This window comes from Quercus lobata, chromosome 5 (genome assembly GCF_001633185.2).
Source record: "Quercus lobata isolate SW786 chromosome 5, ValleyOak3.0 Primary Assembly, whole genome shotgun sequence".
Classification (NCBI taxonomy): domain Eukaryota; kingdom Viridiplantae; phylum Streptophyta; class Magnoliopsida; order Fagales; family Fagaceae; genus Quercus; species Quercus lobata.
The window spans coordinates 8,657,346-8,680,631 of NC_044908.1; the positions used below are offsets into that span (position 1 = coordinate 8,657,346).

Below are 23,286 nucleotides of genomic sequence, written 5' to 3' on the forward strand. Positions count from 1 at the left end.
TTTTAATTATATAAATGATACAATTTGTATTTTCAAGGTGACTTATTTTGAAAAATTAGATTTAAAAACCCGACTTAAATAAAATTGTACAAGTTTATCATACTCAATAGTTGAGTTAAATTAGAAAAATTTCAAATTAAGCCCCCAAAAATCATCTCAAAATGAAGAATATAAATAATTTGGATAATGCAACATGTATGCAAGAAACAACATTCGGTACACACTAGTTATTGAATCGATGAAACGCAAGTCATACTAAGAAGATATGTGGAAATAACGCTTGGTCAACTGATCATGAATCTGCCACACCATTAATGCTATCAAATTGACAGTTATTACATCAATTTTTTAATTATATAGAATGATACAAATTTTGATTTTCATGATAACAAGTGAATCAAAATCGAGATTGAATTAATTCTAAAAAAGGTAGATAATATCCTTATAGACTTAGCTTAAATAAAAGTGTACAAGATTATTTTATTCAATAGGTAAATTAAATTGGAAAAAAATTCAAATTAAGTCCCCCAAAATGTATCTTAAAACAAACAATTATAAATAATTCAGATACACATAATTCTAAAATCAATATAAAGTTATAAAATTACCCATTTAAACTTGTAGCATTAAAAAAGAAAAGAAAAAAGAAACCCATAGGAATCCTAGTAGCAAGTACATAGCAATTTCCACCAAATTTCTTCACCATCATCCTTGTTATTTCCTATTTCCATAAGAGGAAAAAAGAAAAAGAAGTAATAAGATCAATCAAAATTCCCCCCGATAATAGAAAAGACAAGAACAAGTGAACAACAAAAAAGAAAAAAAGTAGTAAAAGTCAATCAAACAATATACAACATGCATTGAACGTTATCCTACACTACACCCCACCGCACCAAATCCCTCCACTCCTCGCTCGTTTCTTTTCACAACCTTCAAAACACTCACAACTCGCATTCCTATTTCCTCTTTTGCTATTCTCCAAATTTCTCTCTCTCTCTCTACATCGATCACAACGACACACAGACTCAGACTCTGACTCTCTCTCTCTAAAAAAATTAGTATCGTTTCGGCGATTCGTTCCTATCTCCGATCTTCTCCAACTCTCTCTCTTCGCTCTCCCTATATTCCTAACCCTAACTCACTGAGTCTGTCAACTCGGAGAAGTACCACCACCGCCGAAAATCGAAGTAAAGAGAGAGAATTTCACGGATTCATTGAGCTTCAACCTTCAGCTATTTAAGGTAACGATAAGATCGTACTTTGAATTCACGCTCTTTTTTATTTATTTTTATTACTTCTCAATTGGCTTCGCGATCCGAATTACAATTTGTTTTAATTTAAATTTTTTTTTTTTTAACTTTGCCCTCTGTTTGGTTCCCGAGAAAATCTGAAGGAAAATCAAACCTGGTTGGTTTCGGTAAAGCAATTAAGTAGTAAACACAATTTCACTTCACTTGCTTTAATTACTGATTCCAGTTTCTATTTTCGGCCATTCATCTGCTAAATCCGGAAAATGTATCACGCATATATATATATATACAAATTTAGGTTTTTATTTATTTATTTATTGTAGAACTATTTTGCTTTTGCTGTGCATTTGATTTCTAATTGCTTATAGTGTATTGGAGATTCTATAATTATGTTGTAATCATTTGTGGTTAGGAGGTCATATTCGATGTGTTTTTCTTTTGAGTGTGTTGCTTTTTGCTGTACGTTGACTGTGTGAATTGCTTTTAGGTTTCTATTTGTTTACGTAATTGTTGGTTGTTAGGGTCTTTTGATAATGCTTGAGCTGAAACCAAAAAGGTCGTACCTAGTGTACAAAGCTCTCACTTTTGCAGAGTTTGGAGAGTTGATTGGTAGGCAATCTTACCTGTAATATCATTTTTGGAGAGTCTAATTTCCAAGCTTGAACCCGCAAATCACTTGTGATAATTACCTTTGTAATAATTTGGAGAATTTGGAGGGTTTGTGGTTTTGTTAGACTGGTAATGGTTTGTTTGTTTCTCTTCATGATGTAGGTTTTTATTGGAACTTTGAAGGGTCTTTTTGTGGGTAGCTCCCATCATAGAAAGGTAATGTCTTGTATTCTTTAGCAAACTCTAATGTTGTGTGTTTTTGAGTTTTTGAAGTTTTGGTAGGAGGTTTATGTCACTATTTTACTTATCAAAAAAAAAAAAAAAAAAAAAAGAGCTAGCAGGTGTAGAGAAGGACATTGAGGAGTGGTGATTTTTTAATCGTTGGATGTGATGTTGTTATGCAATAAGTGGTTCTGCTTTGGCTTCGGCCAGACATCATTCTACTCCATCTGTGTGTGTGAGAGGGTGCCTGGGTGTGTGCAGGGGCTTTCATATACATACATACATACAAGTTTGAAACTTTTAGAAGCAAGTGTATGTTCAAACATACAAGCAGTTGAAGAAAAGCTTAGTTGGTGTGGGAATCTTTGAGTATGTGAGAAGAAAGAGGGATGGGGTTGGGGGTGGGGAGAATGGTGGAGGAGAAGTCCTGGTTTTAATGAGGATGTTTCACTGAAGATCAGTAAAGTAATGGTTGTTTATGATAAGCTGCCTGCAGGTTTTGAGCCAATAGAAACTTTTTTTTGGTGAAAATCCGAACTCTTGGATACAGGCTGGAGTGTTTCACCATTTATTGCATTTTATTTTGGAAATTTTTGTGGTGAAGGTGTAAGTTGGAGATGTTTTATATGACACAAAATCATCTATGCCACATTCGAATATATATAAGGGTACAATTTCAAGGTATTGAACCAAATAAAGCAGGACAAGACAGTGTCATTAACAATAAAAACTAAACCAAGGCTCCCACAACTGACATTGAAGGATGGCAGAGCTACATAAAAGACCAGTTTAGGCTTAACCATGTCACGTGCATACAGAATCATGAAGTCATTCAAGCCAAAAGCTTTGCTCAGTGACGTAATTCATGCAGTCAGGTTTGACAGAAGCAGGATGTTTTTGCTTGAATGAGTCAGATGTCCCAGAAGTAGGAATTTATATTCAACTGAAGATTTAAAGTTTTGGTAAAAAGAGTTTGGGCTTAAATTAAATTGGTGATGGGAACTGGTATTATGAAATATGTGTTAACAAGATCTATAAGGTTTCTTTTTTTGTCTTAATGATCTTAGATAACATACAGGGATGTACATTGGTCTATAATAAGGGAATTTTATAGCTTCATCCAAGAGTAAGGTATATGTTGGGTGGGTAGCTGCCTCATATAATATTTCTGTCCATTCTTCCCATTTTGTAGGAGAATCCCCTTTTGGCCAGTATTATTTAGTTGAAAGATATTTTCTCAGATTTCGTGATTTAGGAGTCCTTAGTTGGAGAGTTTACTTATTGTATTTTTCCCTGTATTTTAATCACATCAATTTGGTCTGGCAGTCCTTGTTCATCTATTTTTCATGAAACAGCTAACCACATGTTTCACTATTATTCTGTTTCTTTTTGTGCACAATTTTTAATTGACATTGCAGCAGAAAGACTTTAACTGATTTCAGACCTTTTGTGTGTGTGTGTGTGTCTAGGTCAAAGGTTGTTGCTGGCAATGAATCTGCAACAAGCTGTACAGCCTAAATTAGCTACTAATGGATTTGGCCGGCGAAGAGGTGAGAGAGAAGTAGGGACTAGGACGGTGAGTAAATCGCAGTTTGGAAAATCAAATCCCAGCAGATCAACAAATACAGGTAAACTTTTTAGACCTGGAGTGCATTCAGTAGTACATTACATTCTCCTTTCTCATAGTGGATGGTATAGGGGCAATGGCTGGCTACAAAATCGGCAGTAATGGGAGTCCTTCACGTGACCGGGTAGTATATGTAACAACTTGTTTCATTGGGCATCATGTGGAAGTTCAGGTGAAAGATGGGTCTATATACTCTGGAATATTTCATGCTGCTGAAAAAGATTTTGGTATGCTTTTTTGGATTTGATTTTGTTAAAGAGATTATGTGTTTGACTTGTAGTGTTGTATACCAGATGTAGTTTGTAGATTCCATTAATTCTTTTCTAAAACTCTTGCAATTTGCTTTGGCAAGTGTCTTCTTTTAACATTTACTTGCTTTTAACTTTCAGGAATTGTCTTGAAAATGGCACACTTGATAAAGGATGGTTCTTTACGGGGACAGAGGGCTGCTGCAGAGTCTGTTAGCAAGGCTCCTATAAAGACTTTAATTATACAGTCCGAGGATTTTGTACAAGTTTCTGCAAAGGTTCTGCTGCATTCTTGTACTTGAAACTCTGCAGCCTTAAATGTGGTTTCTACTAAATGATTCAATAAGTTGATGTGTAGTTGTTTTTGTTAAAATACTTAATAATTTGTTACAATGACAGCAAGGATATGGTCTTGTTGCAGTAAAAGAGAAATATCTGTCTTGCGTTAGATCAGTGGCTAAGTTTTTATTTATCTTTAGCCATTAATATTTAACTGGGTTGTTTGTTGATGTTGCCAGGGGGTGGCAGTAACCAAGGAAGAGTTATCACAAGAATTCCAACGTGAAAGACAGCAGGAGCTTATGCTGGACTCCAACATATCACAATCTCGACATGTTGAGTTGGAGAGAGAACTGAAACCCTGGGTTCCTGATGAAAATTATCCACAGTGTCCTGAACTGGACAATATATTTGATGGCCAATGGAATAGGTTGTTATAAGAAATATTTCTTTACCCAAAGTTCTACAGTTCTAATAACTTCTCTACTTGAGTAGGATCACCTGTGAGAACTTTTAAATTTTTATTAGCAGCATTTCTTCATTTGTTTCTGGCCCTTGAACCTCTTCCATTTAATTTCTAAATGTTGGTTTGGTATATCTTTTTTTCATTGACTTACTTTGGTTAAAAATTAGCCGTGGAAAAGTACAATTGTACCTTGATATTATTCTTTAAACATTCATTTGGTGGAATGAAGTGCACCCATTTAAATAATATCAGATGTACAGCACACATTCATACGATCTCTCTCTCCCTCTCTCTCACACACAGAAAAACATTCATCAATCCTCCTCCATTTGTTCCCATCACTCATATAAAATCGTTACTTAACGATGTAAAGCAAAACTAATTGGTTAGCCATGCCCTTGTTGGAGGGAGCAATAGGCTCTAGGTGCTTCAAGGACCAATTTGTGTGTGCGTATATATATTATATTATATTATACGTACATATATTGATTGTAGTCTTTCTAAAACTTATGTTTGTGTGACTGATAATTTTTGTATTATTTTTTTCCTAGGGGCTGGGATCAGTTTGAAATCAATGAGACATTATTTGGAGTAAAAAGCACCTTTCACACTCTTAATACATACATGTTTTCATTTATCTATCTTCCTCCATTTGTTCCTATCACTCGTATTAAATTGTTACTTAATGATTTAAAATGAAACTAATTGGTTAGCCATGCCCTTGTTGGAGGTAGCTATAGGCTCTTGGCGCTACAAGTACCAATGTGTGTGCACACGAATGCACGTGTGTGTGTGTTATATAGATGTACATACTTATATGATTATTGAGTGTGATCTTTCTATCACTTATATTTGCGGTGACTGATAATTTTTGTATTATTTTCTTCCTAGGGACTGGAACCAGTTTGAAACCAATGAAACATTATTTGGAGTAAAAAGCACCTTTGATGAGGAACTTTATACAACAAAACTTGAGAGAGGTCCTAAGATGGAAGAGTTGGAAAAGAAAGCCTCAAGAATTGCTAGAGAAATTGAGGGTGAGGAAACCCAAGATCTTCATTTAGCGGAGGTGAGGTTAATCTAGCATAAATTTCTTTGTTTTAAAACTTTTTCCTTTGTTAATCGGTCTCTCCAAATTCCTTAAATATTTCATGTTGATTTGTTCCAACAGGAGAGAGGCAGTCACTTTCATGAAGATTTTGATATTGATGAGGAGACTAAATTCTCTTCTGTCTATAGGGGTAAGGGGGTTGATGATAGTGGGTATGGAGATATTGAGAATATATTATCGGATTCACATAACACTGAAACTTTTGGTAGTTTATCCATTGAGAAAAACAATGATGGAGCTCGGTTGTCATCAAGCTTTTGCTCTAAGGTGGTTCCTTGTTATTCTCTATTAAATATAAGCTATTTTACTTGCTGTTGTAATATGACTAAGTTTTTTGCTCATTTATACTTAATCTGATAATATTAGATCAACTATGGACTTCTTGTTGGTTAGGTGATTTCATTGGGATGTTATCAAACTGCTTATATGCTGCCTGTTTATTTTATGGGGCGGGTTATGACTTTTGAGAATCCATGTCATGATAACTCAACCTCCACTAAACATGAACACATACTCTCAAATGTGATTTGGACTCCTAAACCTGATCGTTGAACTGTTAAAGACCAAATGTAAACACCCAATGACATGAGTACTAGAGACAGAAGCCTCAAGGACTGGTTACTATAGCCCATGCCTAGCAGTTTTAGAAAGTAATAAAATTTCCTGGACTCTTAAAACTTAGTTTATCTTTTTCCTTGGGATAAATGATAAATTTTATCGAAATGGAGAGACCTCAAGTACATGGGGTGCATGTGCAAAGTACTCCTAAAGAATTACATCTTAGGTGGATCTCAAACTGATGGACAGTACTTACTGAAACAAGTTCAAATCTTAGGTGCATCATTCAGTTTTGAAAAAAAAAAAAAAAAAAAAAAATTCTTTAGATAATGGCCAATCCTCTTATGAAGCTTGCCATATTATTGGCTTGGTGCTGTCTTGGACTCTTGGTGTTATCAAGTGTAAGGACAAGTGTGCTTGGTGAAATTGAAGCCTTGATGGCTATAATGGGAGTCTTATGCATGTAGCTTACAGATCTGTCCTTCGGAAAGGATTCAAGGGAAGCAGCAGGATGATAGGTAGCATGATAGGTTTGACTTTCTTGATCAAGTTATAACTTATGGATAGATTTTGTGCAGTTGATACCGAGTTGAGAGAGAATGATTCTTCAATATTATCTTGATCACTGTGCTACATGTGGTCTCTAGTTTGCTTTGTTTAGACAAGTGTTTGGCTGCATATGGCAACTAACGCTTGTAAGTTGTAATGGAGAACATCCAATGAGCTCTAGTACAAATGGCTTATCCTCTTCTTATGGTATAGGGTCGAGGGCAAGGTTGTGAATTCAAGACTCACAGGATGTGAGATGCAACTTACCATTAGAAAATTAAAAAAAGGTGGGGGGGGGGGGGTTTGAGAATATATGAGCTCTGTCTCTTTTGTATATCTGGAAGTTAATTACAATGGCGAGGCAGTACTTAATTTTGCTTAAATAACCATTACTTTGAAGAACGCATAGTGACTGGTTTTTGGTTTCCTATAGAAGTGATTGCAATTGAATGAATGTATTTGCTGAAAAAATGGGATGGTTTACCCTGAAACATGCTTCTATCATCCTGTATGCTTATTCTATTTGGAAGGTTCTTTAGAGGCTGGGTAGTACTATGATTTTGCATAAATCATCATTACTTAGAGGAATACGTATTGCCTGGTGTTGGGTTTTATTTTTAATAGAAGTGATTGCAATCCAATGAATTTCTTTTTCTCAAACCATTGTATAGTTTATCCTGAAACATGCTTTTATCATCTTGTATTCTGAGTCTATCTTATCTTGAAATCAATATCTTCAAATCTTCATTATGGTGTTTGAAATCTTAATTCAATACGTATATAGCTTACGTTTGTCTGTTTTGTCATTGTTTCAAAGAGTTACCAAATGTATTTGTGGTGTTTGGCTACCCATAACGTCTTTAAGGAAAATGTGTTTTGGGCATGCAGGATCAAGCACAGTCTTCCCAGTCAAGTACTGGCTTGGATTTAAGCCGCACTGGTTCTTATGATCATGCTAAACAGCTGGCATCCGAATTTCTTTCTAAAAGCGTCCCTGCTTCAGATAGTGAAAACAGGTTTTTGTTGATTTTGCTAGTTAATTGTTATTTACTTGTTTCCTTGAGAAATTAATGCCATGTGGCTTTGCTTTTCCTAGAATGCATTTCCTTAATTAATCAAATTCTATATTTAAAAATTGCAGGATCCAGGAAAATTCAATCAGTGATCAACATGGACTCAATAATAATGCCAAGGAATTGGCAGAGAAGAAGACGGTGAACTGAAATTCCTTAATATGCTTTTTCTCATGGTAACTTAAGAGTGCCTCATTTGATTGCTTTTAACATACGTGTTTTGTGTTTCTGTTTATTCTAATGCAGTCAGCTGAAGATGCTCAATTGTCAAAGCCTGAGGGTGAGTGAAATTTCTTGTCTGTATGCATGCCAACTGTTGATTCCAAATACCATTAATTCTTATCTGGCTACTTAACTTTAAGAAGAAAATACCAGCATATAGTTACGCATGGAACTATATCCATGAGATATTTATGTTTATTTTTTAAATGACTTACACAACTAAAATGCAAGTTACACCATCTATGTTTGGGATGGTTTCTCCATGATTGATCCAATTAAAACATGTCATTTCATTTAAAAATGCACATCACTAAATTAAAAAAATTCGCTAATTACCCAAAAAAGTAGAGAAACTAAAAAAATTCTAAAAAACAAAGTTATTCTCCCTTCTCTCTCCTTGCACCTCCTCTTGTCCTTTCTCTTCTCCACTCTACCTGATTTATACTGCTCTGCTTCTCATGATCATGCTAACCAGTCCAACTTTGTTTTCTTTGGCATCAATGCCCTCTCTCTCTTCTGCCTTGTTGCTTGTCACATCTCTCTCTCTCTCGCTTCCACTTGATACGATGCTGCCTTTCAGGCTTCTTGTCGAGCCACGACCTCTGGTGAGTGAAATCGTGGGCTTCAACTTCTTGTTTGGCTGAAGAGTAAAGTGACTTTGGAGTACTTGAGCTCCTTAGAATTGCCTTCCGTGTAGAAAATCTCGAAGAAAGATGTGCTGTACGATCTGACTGTCCTGATAAAAACCCCAAAGCTAATTATCCGTGTGTCCAGAACTGCCTTTTCTGGTTATTTTTGGGATTCTGATAATGATTGTGAAACTGTTTCCTTCTTTCTTGTGGAGTTTGTTTGGTTGCTGCAAAAAGCAAGGAAATGAAATTTTTATTGAGTTTTCATTTGTTGGGTTTTTTGTTGGTGTTTGGGTTTTTGGCTTTGTATTATGTGATGGAGTTTGTAAAGGTAACTCTGAATTTCAATTATTGTTTTAGATCATGTTTTGAAAATTTTTGTTTGCCTTTGTTTTCTGAAACAAAATGAGGAAGACTACTGTTTTTTAGGTTTATTGTATTTTTTTGTGATTTTTCTTTTGAGTTTATTGTTCTCTTGGTCTTCTTCATCTTTTTTTCCCCCTCCCGTTTGCCTTGTTTGCATGTATATATATATATATATATATATATCAATTGAGTTTAGGTTTTTTCTTCAGTTGATGTAAATTTTTTTTTTTTTGGAACACATTTCAAATATCCAATTTGGTCTGGATCATTCCCTGACCGAATCAAATTATCATCTGCAAACAATAGATAGGAAATCATAAATGGCTCAGTTAGTTGAATTGGCCTGGTTTAACTTTAATTGGACCAAGTAACGCACAATGCAAGCATAGGTGGAACTTAACTGCCACATCATTAACATAAATATATGGATGGATGAAATTCGAAACGGTGTCAACAGTTAGTTTTAAAATCAAAATCTTAAAACATTTGGGACTAAAATAAAAAACACCCCATACATTGAGGGTGTAATTTGCATGTTAGTCTAACTTTCACTGTATGGATTCCCATTTTACTTGGTTTTTGTGTGTAGGTTTTTTTTTTGGGGGGGTGGCGGGGGTGTGGGGGGGTGTCCTGCACTTGCTAAAATTCTTTCTCTTGTAATACCTTCTGCATAATTGTGGCTTCTGTGGTTTCAAGCATAGCCTGTAAACTATGGTACATTGTTACACTGGGCAATGCCAAAGATTGTGGTTGAGCTCCTAGCATGTTGCCAAGGAAAATTTGGTCACCATCGTAATAGAGTTATGTGGATGGCTGTCCCTCATTGTTTGATGTGGTGCATTTGGTAGGAGGGAAACAACCGGTGTTTTGAAGATTATGAAAGGACAATAGGCGACTTAAAACTTTTCTTCTTTAAAACAATATCGGATTGGATGTCTATCATAGGAAGTCATTCTAATTTTTTGGTTTATGATTTGATGGATGCTTGTAATTTGTGTATTTGATTGTTCTGGTCCCCTATTGTGTATACTTGGGTGACTCCTTTTTATGATTTTGAATAAAATTTTCTTTACTTATAAAATAAAATGAAAAAAACAAAAAAAAGAAAAAGAAAAAAGAAAAACTATTGTACATTGTTTAATGATGTAGATCCATGGTTAAAGCATGAAAATAATGTCCACAGGATATTTATAACTACTATTTACATGACTTGCAGTCTTGATTTTCCTTTCACTGAATTGCTTTTTTAAGAGGGAGCCTACTTTAATATTTATTTCTTTTGCTTGCTGACCTTTGTGCCCCTGTCAGCTATATTATTCTTCTGCATACTGCATGATTGTTGCTTATGCAATTTTAAATATTCTGTTTACTATTGCATATTGTCTAATGTAGATTCACAGTCATCGCTTAATGAGAAGAAAGACAGCTCTGATAAAGGGGGAATATTTGCTAATGCCACCTCTTATGCTACATCATGTGGTGTTCTATCTAAGAGTCATGAAAAGACAAGTTATGGTGAGCCATCTGATGGTGTGGCATCTAGCAAAGTGCATGGAGAACCCCAATCTTTACACTCTCGTGGACGACCTGGTAGTTCTGCATCATCCAGTTCAGATTATGCAGGTGGTGTCTCGGCTTCTAGTGGACCTGGTTTATCACCAAGCTCATCAATGGGTTCGTTATCCTCTGAAAAGTCAACTTTGAATCCTCATGCTAAGGTATTATTGATTAGACCTTGTATGTTTTTATTGCACAGTTGATATTAGGAAATGCAGTAGGGTAAAAACATACATCATTATTAAGAGATATATAAGATTGTTAGGATCCTCTCTTCCTCTTAAAATTTATTTTGCTCTCTTCCTAATTACGTTGTTTTCCACTGTTTTTTCAATTTTGATATCAGGAATTCAAACTCAATCCTAATGCAAAGAGTTTCATACCGTCTCAAATTCCTGTTAGGCCTCAGTCCCCAGTCTCTGATGGTTCATTCTATTTTCAACCAAATGTCTCTGCTGTACCACATATGCCTGGCATGCCTGTGGGCATTGGAGTAAGTGTCACAAAAGAATGATTTGTGAAATACATTAGGATCGGTATTAATTGTAAATTTGTTCTATACATTTAGTTCCACTTGTTTATTCTTATGGTTACTTTCCATGGTTTTAACAGATTGGACCCTCATTTCCCGGACACCAGCCTGTTATATATCCACAGGTTCCACCAACACCACAGCCATATTTTCATGCTAATGGCCCTCAGGTGCGACATTGTCTATAAGTTCTTGTGGGATTCTGCACAGGGATTCTTGTTTTTGTGTTATATATTAGGACACAAATGTAACTACTTGATATTGATGACCTGTATCTATCTATCTATATGCAGTATCCGCAGATGCTTCTTGGCGGTCACCCTAGGCAAGTCTTGTACATGCAAAACTATCAACATGTAAGTCATTCTAATCATATTCTGAACTATTGTAATCTATATTGTTTAAGAATTTATATTTTCTTGTTGAGTGCTAATTTTAAATATTTCTTTGTGTATAAAGAAGCTGCTCCTATTTCTTATTTGTTTCCTGAAGCAACAATGCTTTTGGAAAAGGAACATGCATTATCAGTCCACTTGCATTGTTCTCTAATTGGAAGCACTGGATTTTCCGTTTTTTTTTTTTTTATAAAAAAAAGAACAAAGTTTCCTCAAAATTGGTTTGTAAAAAGCTCCTATAATCTGTTAGGTTTTAAAATAGACCACATCTCTCATGCTTAAGGTCACATAATTTTTCACATCACTTACAGCAGTTATGTCACTTGCTCCCTTGGTGAACCCACTGTCTCTCTCTCTCTCTCTCTCTCTCTCACAAAAGCACTACCAGGATACCAAAAATATTTTCCCAAATACCCATGTTGATCAAGTTTTAGATTAATTGTTAAATGATCGAAATCACCATTTCCCAACACTAAGCTTTTGGGAGAATTGGTATTCTATCATGGTATAAGTGCAGGTGGTCTTAAGTTTGTATCCTGTTACCTTCCTTTTAAAAATTAAAAATCCTATGTGTTGGGTCCCATTTAAGGAGTCTTTTAAGTCCACAAGTTTGGAGGAGTGTTAGAATAATGGTTAAATGATTAACTTCACCATTTATTAACAGCTTAAGCTTTGGGGATAGTTGGTAATTTATCAATAAGCTAAGTCCCATTAAATTCTGAGATGAGAACTCTGTAAACAGAGCCCAACTGTGTTGCACGTCAGCAGCAATGTTGTACTCATATGGACTCCGTTTACAGTTTGATTGATTAATAACATCTCTCTTGGAATTTCTCAATGATCTGGTGCTGCTAATTGACTCCTACATCTATTCTCTCTTGCTTGGTGTTGACTCCTAGGTTTGTTTTCTCTTGATTGATGTTGACTCCAAGTGTAGGTGCTAACTCCTAGTTTATCTATCCTTTATTTTATATTTCTCAATTTTATTTTTGTGTCATTTTGGTTGTCACCATTTGAAACCTAGGTGAGGACGATAATGTAGTCATCACATTAGACAACACTGTGCCAAGGAGACTGTAGCTGCGTATTTCAGTCTAGAGTTTTAGAAGGAAATTCCCTTGGAGAATTTTGAATAAATCATAGATTTAGCATGTAAGGAGTATTTGGCCTATTTTTTTATATATTTAAATTTGGTTTAGTTTTTGTGGAGTTAATGCCAAGTTATAATTTTGGTGAGACACTCTAGAAGGCTTTTGATTAAGTGGGACTAAAACAGAGTACATGGAATGTAAGCTTAGTAAATGTAGAAATAGAGAGAGAGACGATTAGACTTGATGGTCAAGAGATACTAAAGAGCGATAGCTTTTGATATCTTGGATCAATAATTCATAAAGATGAAGAGATTGAAGGTGGAAATACACGGAAAGTTAGGATTCTAAATTAGGAAATTTGCTTAAAGATGGGGGTAGCCCCTATGCTGATGACACTATCTTATTCTGTGATGCTTCCAGGGAACAATTATTATATGTAAGAATGGTTTTGATTTTCTTTGAAGCTATCGCAGGATTGAAAGTCAATGTCGGTAAGAGTGAGATTGTGCCAGTAGGTGAGGTAGGTAATTTACACACTCTAGCTCGTGTGTTATGTTGTAGGGTGGGAAATCTACCTATGAATTACTTGGGTATCCTCTTGGGGCACGTTACAAGGATCCCTCGATATGGAATTCAATTCTAGAAAAAAATGGAAAGGAGACTTTCTGGGTGGAAACAATTATATTTGTCCAAGGGTGGTAGACTTACTTTGTTAAAGAGTACTCTTTCGAGCCTTCCTACTTTTTTATCATTGTTCACTATTCGTCAAGTTGTAGCGGCCAGATTGGAAAAGATACAAAGGAATTTCCTTTGGGGGACTACTGATGAAGTCTTTAAATATTCTTTAGTTGCATGCGATAATATTTGTTTACCGATGGAGGAAGGTGGTTTGGGGATAAGGAGGGTGGGGTTGTTTAATCAAGCCTTGCTTGATAAGTGGTGATGGCGGTTTGGGAAAGAAGTTCACAGGTTATGGTGTCAGGTTATGGCAACCAAATATGGAGTGGATCGTGGGGGCTGGTGTACTAGGGATGTTCGAGGGGCTCATGGCTGTGGAATGTGGAAGAATATTAGAGCAGGAGTTGAGAGTTTCTTTAGATAGGTGGAGTATGCTGTGGGCGAAGGCCATTGAGTTCGTTTTTGGTACAAACCTTGGTGTGGGCCTATTCCTCTAAAGGATCTTTATCCAGATCTTTTGCTCGTGTTGTTTCCAAAGAAGCTTGGATTTTTGATTTGGTTGTTTCTAATTTAGAAGGGGATGATAGAAGCTGGAATTTATATTCTGTCGAGCTTTTCATGAAAGGGAGGTAGAGAGAGCATGTTTTCTGCTTAAGCATCTTACTCCAATATGCCAAGGGGCGAGGGAGATGATACTTTGACTTGGAAGTTGAATCGTTCTGGTGTCTTTGATGTTCAATTTTATTATAATTTGTTAGTTGTTCCGGATGGCTCTCCTTCTATCTCTTTACCCTAGAAGTGTATTTGGAGTACAAAGGTACCTAAAGGGTGTCTTTCTTTTTATGGACAGCAGCTAGGGGCAGTATTCTTACCATTGATAATCTGGTTCTTAGGCGTTTACCACTGGTTAATTGGTGTTGCATGTGCCAGTGTGATGAGGAAACTGTAGATCATCTTCTACTCCATTGTAAGTTTGTTTATGTCTTGTGGGGTGAAGTTTTTTTGATATTTGGGATCCAGTGGGTAATGCCGAAGATAGTAACCTCCCTTCTTTTTGGCTGGTGGAATTGGCTGGGGAAGCATTCCTCTAATATTTGGAATATGGTTCCAACTTGTTTGACGTAGTTAATTTGGTGGGAGTGTAATAATCATACTTTTGAAGATATTGTGAGATCAATTGATCTTTTGAAGCCTATACTAGTTGGGACCTTATTTCAGTGGGGTAGAACTTGGGGTTTTACACAATGTATTTCCATTTTTTAATTTCTTCTTTTTGTTTGTATCTCTTCTTGAGGTACTTGTATTTGTTTTAAGTTCAGAGTGTTCACCATTGTGAACATGATGTCATTTTTATGAAATAAATCTTTGATTTCTTATTAAAAAAAAAAAAAAAAATTTAAGTTGAGAGAACAAAAAATGGTAGAGGAAGAAAAAAAATAGCATTAGTAGAAGTAATATTAAAGGACATCAATTAAGAAAGTAACAAAGAATATAACTTCAAATAGAACAAAACAGATTAAAAGAAAATAATACACGTGGTTAAGTTTGGTTAAGTTGAATATAATATGTTGAATAATATAAAAGAAAATAATATGTTGAATATCCATAACCAACCCCAAAATTTTGGGACTATGGCTTTGTTGTAAATTTGGTCGAGTTTTTTGTGGACTTTTTTTCTCCAGAAAAGGAAAAAGAACTATGGACAATATAGCGATTGAGTTGCAAAGATAAGCAAAGGGAGTAGGGTGCTAGTGTTGTAAGTGGGGCATCATGAATTGGTCATCAGATCAGAATAACATTTTTTTTTTTTTTTTGATAAGTAACGAAAATTTTATTAAACAAAAGAAAACAGCCAACCCGAGTACATTGGGGATGTACTATGGGGGCATAAATCAATAACCAAGGTTACAACGATCAAATAAAACAGGAAGGGAAGAACAAGAAAAATGACAAAATACCACACTCCAATCCAGGAGAGTGTAAAAAAAAAGACTTAAACTCTAACATAGAGCGTTCACATCCCTCAAAACTTCTAGCATTCCTTTCGCACCAAATACACCATAACAGGCAATGAGGCACAATTCTCCACAACTCTATATTTCTATGCCGTCCAAACTTACCCTGCCAAGATTCAAACAACTCAATAACCTTCTGAGGCATAACCCAATGAATTCCAAACAAACAAAACACCAACGACCACATCTCACAAGCAATGGGGCAATGAAGAAGAAGATGATCAACTGACTCCCCACACTTCTTACACATATAGCACCAATCAAGAACTAGCACACGTCGTTTGCGGAGGTTATCTGTTGTTAAAATCTTACCTAAGGAAGCAGACCATGAAAAGAAAGCAACCCTTGGAGGAACCTTCGATTTCCAAATTATTTTCCAAGGAAAAGATAAGATGGTAGGAGGGTAGAAAGAAAGATAGAATCCTCGAACCTCAAACCCTCTACTCCTTGCTGGTTTCCAACAAACCCGATCTGGACCCAAACCCCGTACCGTCGTAGAGTAGACCATATCCATAAACAAATCAAAGGATTCTTGTTCCCAATCCTGTGGAGGACGACGAAATTTAGCATCTCAATGAATTCTCCCACCAGACCAACACATAACCTCCGCTACTGAAGAATCCTTTGTTCTACTAATACAATAAAGTTCCGGAAAAGCCTCCTGGAGAGTACGATCACCACCCCACACATGCTTCCAAAACTTCACTCTAGTACCATCCCCCACATCATAAAGGAGTTTAGAAAAACTCATCCAACCACTCCTAATATGTCTCCACAAACTAACACCATAAGCACTGGTCACCTTTTTCGTGCACCAACCACCCCAATCATTCCCATATTTCACCTCAATAACCCTCCTCCATAGAGCTTCGGTCTCCATGCCATACCTCCATAACCATTTTCCTAACAAGGCAAAATTAAAACTCCTCAATCGTCTAATACCCAACCCCCCAACCTGCAGTGGCTTACAAACCTGAGCCCAACTGACTAAGTGTAATTTAGGTTCACCATTAATGCCACTCCATAGAAAATCTCGTTGTAGCTTCTCCATACGATTAGCCACCTTCCCAGGTAAAGGCAAAAGGGAAAGGAAGTATGTAGGTAAGGAGGAAAGAGTACTTTTAATAAGAGTTACCTTACCCCCCTTAGAAAGATACAACCTCTTCCAACCTGCTAATCTCCTTTCCATCTTCTCCAAAACAGGATTCCAAATTGACAACTCCTTAAATTTAGCTCCTAACGGTAGCCCCAAATATCTCAATGGAAGAGAGGATTGCCGACAACCCAACATCCCCACCAAAACATCCATATTATGCACCACCCCTATAGGAACCAACTCAGATTTCCCCAAATTAATCCTTAAACCTGAAACCTCCTCAAATCTAGCCAGAATTGCTCTCAAACTAGCTATTTGCGTAGGATCAGCATCACAAAAAATAAGAGTGTCATCAGCAAATAAAAGATGAGACACCATCACCGAGTTACCAGCCGTATTACCAACAGAGAAGCCTGAGAATTGACTAGAGGTAGCAGCCACATCCAACATATGACTCAAACCCTCCATAACAATATCAAAAAGCAACGGAGACAGGGGGTCCCCTTGCCGAATCTCCCTAGAATTACCAAAGAAATCAAAAGGACTACCATTGATCAGGATGGAAAATTTAACAGTAGAGATGCAACACATTATCCATTTTCTCCATTTCTCTGAAAACCCACATCGCTGAAGCATATACATTAAAAAAACCCAACTCACATGATCATAAGCCTTCTCCACATCCAACTTACACAACACTCCTGGAACACCTGACTTCAACCTACCATCAATACATTCTGAGGCAATTAAAAAAGAGTCCAATATCTGTCTACCTTTCACAAATGCATTCTGAGAATCTGAAATAAGCCCATGAGCCACCCTTCTAAGACGATTGGCTAACACCTTAGAAATAATCTCAGAATAACATTAAATAGATATTGAGTTTTAAAATGACTGTCTCCAATTGAACAGGGGGCATGGGGGAAGATCCTCGCTTGTGATGATCTAATTAATGGTGTGTTTGGATGACATGATTTGGGTATTTGGTTTTGGATTTGGGTGATGGAAATCCAAATATCTTGTTTGGACAGTTTAAAAAATGTCAAGGATTTGGATTTAACAAATCTACCAAGGATTTTAAACCTTTAAAATGCTTGGATTTGAAATAACTCCTAAAATCATTGGATTTGAAATCAAGGCATTTAAAATATTTTAATTTAAAATCCAAATCCAAATCTGTTTCCAAACACAACCTAAGAGATAATCTCATTTAGAGAAGATACACGCTGGTAGGGTAGTGTTGTATGTGTTGCTATAGTAGGGAGATAATGGAGCATCTTCTGTTAAACTGTAGTAGTGTTGTGTTCACGTTGTTTGGTTGGCAGAATTGGGTAGGCAAGCAGTCTTTGGATATCTAGAACTTGGTCTCATTATTTTTGATGTGGACTTTATGGCAGGAACGTAATTTGTGGTACATTTGAGGATTTGGTAATTTCATGGATACAATTGATAGAGCTGTTTGCTAGATTGTTTGATTGGTGTCTGACAAGGGGTTTTGCTGATTGTAATTCCATTCCTGAGTTTTTAGAGTTGTATCTTTCTGTACATAATCTTTTGTAATTCTGTGTGTTCACTTTCATTTATGCTATTAAATTACTGATTTTCCTAAAAACTTAAACTATTGTAATATGGTAAATTTAATCGTTTAACCACATACTTCTAACACTCCCCCCTCACCTATGAGCACTTTTAATAGGTGAGAAATTATGGGAACTTAAATGGGAGGTAGAGTGGAGGAGGACATGAATTAAACTTAGGACCTCTTGCTCTGATATTATGTTAAATTACCGATTATCCCAAAAGCTTAAGGTATTGAGATATAGTAAATATAATCATTTAATCACTTACTTCTAATAAACATGAAATAAATTTTTTTTTTAAATGCTTATTTAATTATTAAAAAAAAAAAACATTAACAGGAACATGTGGACTATAAAACCTTGCCACCTAGTGATTTGTAACTCTTACAAACTAGTGTAGAATGAAACAGTCAACTAAAAAATTAAAAAGCAGAAAAACTGATGCCGATTTACTTTTGGAGTGATACTACTAGAATTATTCAGGTTTTTTAAAATTTTAAATTCATTTAGTATTTTGTCTAATGTTTCCATACATGAGTAACACAAGTGTTGGAGCAGCTTTTTTGTTCTATAAACATCTGGGACACTTCTTTGCCTTGTAAAATAGGATTGATATTAGAAAGCTAATTAATTCATTTTTACAGGAAATGCAGTACAAAGGACGAGAATATTAGTTTGTTGGTTGGCTGGAGACGGGGGGCAGGTTGGGGCAAGAGCGGGTGATTCTTGTATCAAATCGTAGCTTGACAGTGCTTAAATTTTGGTTAAGATGTGAATCTCCAACTCTTTCCCTAATTCTTCATACATCACTATGGTCATAACATGATGGCCTAGGCTCACCTATGTTTTATTGACATTGCGGAAAAGAACCGAAAAAAAAAAAGGGAGTCTTCTAATTCAGGAGTCAGGACTGCTTTAGTCAATGAACACCGGTTGTTGTTTTATTTTTATTTTTATTTCCCCTTAAATTCTAACTCTGAAATAATTTATTGTTTATTTGTGTTACATTGTTAGCCATAAATTTGAAATAACGATGCTTTGAAGGAAAGTTATATCAAGTGTCAGTAACTAAGGCAAAAAAATGAAAAAAAGAAAAATGGAAAATGTTATCATTGTGTAGAAAAGTTTAATAATTGGATTTGCTTTTAACTAAGTTATCTTTTCTTTTATAGTTGAATCTTACGTTGAACTGTTGGAAGTCTAGTGTTAAAGTTCATACCAACTTAAATTATGCTTTTGATGTGCAACCATCTTTTCTATTTTAGTAAAATATATGGTGTTCCCAACTCTGATGTTCCAAAAATGCCAGGTCAAATATGACCCACTCAGTTTATGACATTATTATGTATGTCTCTATTCTGTAGTTTCTACAATGACAGGAATTCGATCCTTTTTTAGAGTGTGGGATTTAGCTGTGATGTGCATAGATACATCCTAGAGATTGACAAAATCTATCACAAACTCCACTTTATATTGCAAATAATGGCTTCAAAGGTGTGACATTAACGTCTCTGTTTGTCTGCACCTTTGTTTGTTGCATTCGACAATCATAACCACTATTTACCCATATTGTATTTGCTAAATTATCTTTTGAACCTTGTATTTTAGGGTTGGTTGCAAATGACAATTTTATAGTCTTAACAATTTTTTCAAATTAAATTATGAAATTTAAAACTGTTAATTTACAATAAGTTTTATAGGTTTTTTTATTTGTTTTGAATCTATATATTTTATGGTTTCACTAGTTTCAAATCAAATGTGAGTGTCTTATTGTATCAATTTAAATTAATATGATTTTAAAAGCTCAAGGTTTGATAATACATTAATAGACTCTATAATGTAATAATTCAATTGTTTGGCTATGTTTTTATTATGTAAGTTATTCTCTAAAATGGCCATAATAAATATTCTATCATGAACAAAGTTTTTCTTAAACTAGTTTGAAGAGAAACTCTCCAAACTTTATATATATATATATATTAGGTGTGAATTTTGAAAATCTAACTATTGAAGTTCATGTTCCTTATGTTCTTAACATACATATCAAGTTTCGTTCAAATCGGATGTTATTTGCTATTTGATCAATAAACTTATTTTTTATACACAGTTTTATATCACAAAAATTTGAAATTTTTACACTTAATTGAAGACATAGCAATTGATTTTTGATCTTCTTAAAATTTTGCAAACATAAAAGATATAATAAGAACATATGATCTAATGGTTAGATTTTCAAAATTCATACCCAATATAAAAATATATAAAAAATCTCTAAATTAATTTGGAAAGAAACTTTGTTCTTCGATCACATTATCACCTGCTTAATAGCTATGGAATTGAGAATCCCTAAAAACCCCAAGGCACGCGCACAATAGCCATTCTCAACTTTGTGGCTTCACTTTCTCTGCTAATTTTTTCGGACTTCGTTTCGGAGGAACGCACTTGCTTTTAGAAATTGGATGGGATATTTTTATTATTATTAGTTCTTCATTGAAAGATATCACCGTAACATCACAAGGGGAAGACACCACTTGCATGCTAGATGGCATGGGTTTTTTCTTTACAATTTGATTTATTATTATTTTTTAAACGAAAAACCATACCCAATGATAGTTTTAATAATATTATAAAATAAAAAAGAGTAACTTTAAGCAACATTATACTTTCCAATAACTTGTTATTAAATTTATATTTTAAAAATCATATCGTTGAATTATATGTTTTATACGTTCTTAACGTGCATGTCAATTTTCGTAGTAGTCAAATGTTATTTACTATTCAACCTATAAACTCATTTTTTATGCATTATTTTAAACTACAAAAACTTTAATTTAAACAATTAATTGATGACATAACTGTTGATCTTTGATCACCTTGAAATTTTGCAAGCTTGAAAAATATATGAATATAATGTAATTCAACAGTGGATTTTTCAAAATTCACATCTAATAAAAAAATATTGAGTGATGTAACATTACTTAGATTTAATGTTACATATTTTGTAGATTTAATCAAATATTTTGAAAATTTACTTTTAATTAGAACCAAAACCATATTTTGCCTTTGCCTCTCCCCTCTCTAATTTTTGGTTGAATGATCAAAAAAGAAAATGAGAGGACTGACAAATGTATTAAATTCTAGTAAATTGCTCTACATTTACATCAAAAACATTTTAAATGTATTAAAATCTAGCCAAAACGTTGACATCTATATCAAATGGATTTCAAATGTTCTCTACCTTGGTAATGAGTAGTGTTCTGTCCTACAAGATATTTGAATTAAATTTTATTTATTTTAAAATTAACAAGTAAACTTTATTTAAATTCTAGTCCAACCTTGACATTTATATCATATGAAGATTAGGAAAAAAATGATAATCTTTATTAAAAACAAAAGTCAATATGTGCTCATCAAAAAAAAGAAGTCAATATGTGTATTTATGAAATATTATACTTATATAATTATATTTCTTTAAAAGAATATTTTTAAATTTAAGAAACATATTAATTTTTAATGATTTTTTATTTTTTATTTTTATAATTGTTACGTATATATGGGAAGTTATAATTTTTGACATTATTACACATTTACACCTATCAAGATATAACCAAATAATTTTTTTTTTTTTTTTTTGAGAGTTTAGATGTAACCAAATAATTGAATAGCTATTCTACATAAATAGTCATTTCATTACAATTTACAACAACTACTACAACATACTAACCATGAAGAACTTGGATTCAAAAATTCAAAAAATTTGAATAGTTATTATTTGATTCTTCATTGGAACACTACAAAACGCGGGGGTCTGAGGCTGCGTTTTTTTAGGCCATGTTTGTAAAAACGCGGCCCCAGACAGACTAAAGCTGCATTTTATACGCGGGGCCATAGAACGCGTCTAAAGCCCCGTTTTTTTGAGCTGTAGCCACATTTTTGGGGGGTGGAGCTACGGCCGCGTTTAAAAAACGCGGCCATAGGACCTGTGCGTATTTCTTTTTTTTTTTTTATTTATTCTTAATTGTGGCCGTGTCTAAAAAACGCGGCTCTAGCTTGCCTAGAGCCGCGTTTTTTAGACGCAGCCACAGTATTTAGTCTGAAGCCGCGCGTTTAAAACGCGGCTTTAGTTTGGGATGGGGCTGCGTTTTATAAACGGGGCCTAAAATTTTTCCTATAGCCGTAGGTTAAAAACTCGGCTTTAGGCTTGGTATAAAATGTCACACGAAAATCATTTCAGCCCTTTTGTTCACCAAACGCTCGCTGACCCTCTACCTCCCATTAGATCAGGTCTGAGCTGATCTAGATCTTCCATCGCTGACCTATAGCCGCCGAGCTCCTTCCCTGACCACTTCACCATCTCTGCCGCCTCCATCTCCGACCTCTACATCGCCATCAAGAACAGCCTCGATGTCGAACCCACAAGCCCTCCATCTCCGCCTCCATTACGTTGACCCTCTTCTCCAAAACAAAAACATAAACCCATTGCCGCCACAACCACCATCAGAGCCGAGCCCACAAGCCCAAACCTCTTCCTCTTCCTCTTCTCCAGATGGGTTTGTGATCGAAGAGACAAATGGGTCATTGAACCAACCGACAGTGGTGGTTGAAGAAAAGAAGCTGAATCGGACGGCTGAGCTCGCTGCTTCGACTGGTGGAGCTTTGGCACTCGCTGTGCTTTGTAACAAAGCTCACTCACTCTAAACTCTCTCTCTCTCTCTCTCTCTAAAACCCTCCCCAAACCCTAGCCTCCTCCTCTCTCTCTCTCTTGCTTCCATGGAGTTTTGGGGTAAGCTTTTCATCTCCACTATCATCATCTTCCTTGTATTAGGGTTAGGGTTCTTCATGAAAACCATACCCTTAGGCCGCGTTTTAAACGGGGCTATAGGACCTGGTCTTGGGCTGCGGTTAAAAAGTGCGGCCATAGGGCCGTCAGTCCTATAGTCATAGGTTTTAGGCCACATCAGAAAGCGTGGCTTAAAAAAATGCGACTATAGGCTATAGCCACGTTTTTTGACATATAGCCGCATTTTAAAAACGTGGCCATAGAACTTTTTTTTTTTTTTTGTAGTGGAAGAACCTTGATCCAAAATTTCCACCCTCACTTATTGTAAATAAAATGGGAGAAAAAAAAGCCAA

At 35.3% G+C, this 23,286-nt stretch overlaps 1 protein-coding gene across 5 annotated transcripts; it reads left to right on the forward strand.

The window, feature by feature from the left end:
* The first annotated feature begins 911 nt into the window (after positions 1-911).
* On the forward strand, positions 912-19,208 carry LOC115989198 (polyadenylate-binding protein-interacting protein 4-like). 5 transcript variants are annotated; one of them, XM_031112863.1, is made up of 17 exons: positions 912-1,241; positions 1,772-1,859; positions 2,022-2,075; positions 3,551-3,709; positions 3,780-3,935; positions 4,098-4,234; positions 4,475-4,665; positions 5,593-5,770; positions 5,873-6,082; positions 7,808-7,935; positions 8,061-8,133; positions 8,239-8,272; positions 10,602-10,927; positions 11,113-11,259; positions 11,379-11,468; positions 11,592-11,654; positions 18,798-19,208. In XM_031112863.1, the coding sequence occupies exons 4-17, from the start codon at positions 3,571-3,573 to the stop codon at positions 18,825-18,827; spliced, it is 1,902 nt and encodes a 633-aa protein (XP_030968723.1). In that variant the 5' UTR covers positions 912-1,241; positions 1,772-1,859; positions 2,022-2,075; positions 3,551-3,570; the 3' UTR covers positions 18,828-19,208. The 5 variants fall into 5 exon arrangements, with proteins under 5 accessions (XP_030968723.1, XP_030968721.1, XP_030968724.1 ...); XM_031112861.1 differs by lacking the exon at positions 1,772-1,859; XM_031112865.1 differs by lacking the exon at positions 1,772-1,859 and having other exon boundaries at positions 913-1,241; positions 5,873-6,079.
* Positions 19,209-23,286: the final 4,078 nt, after the last annotated feature.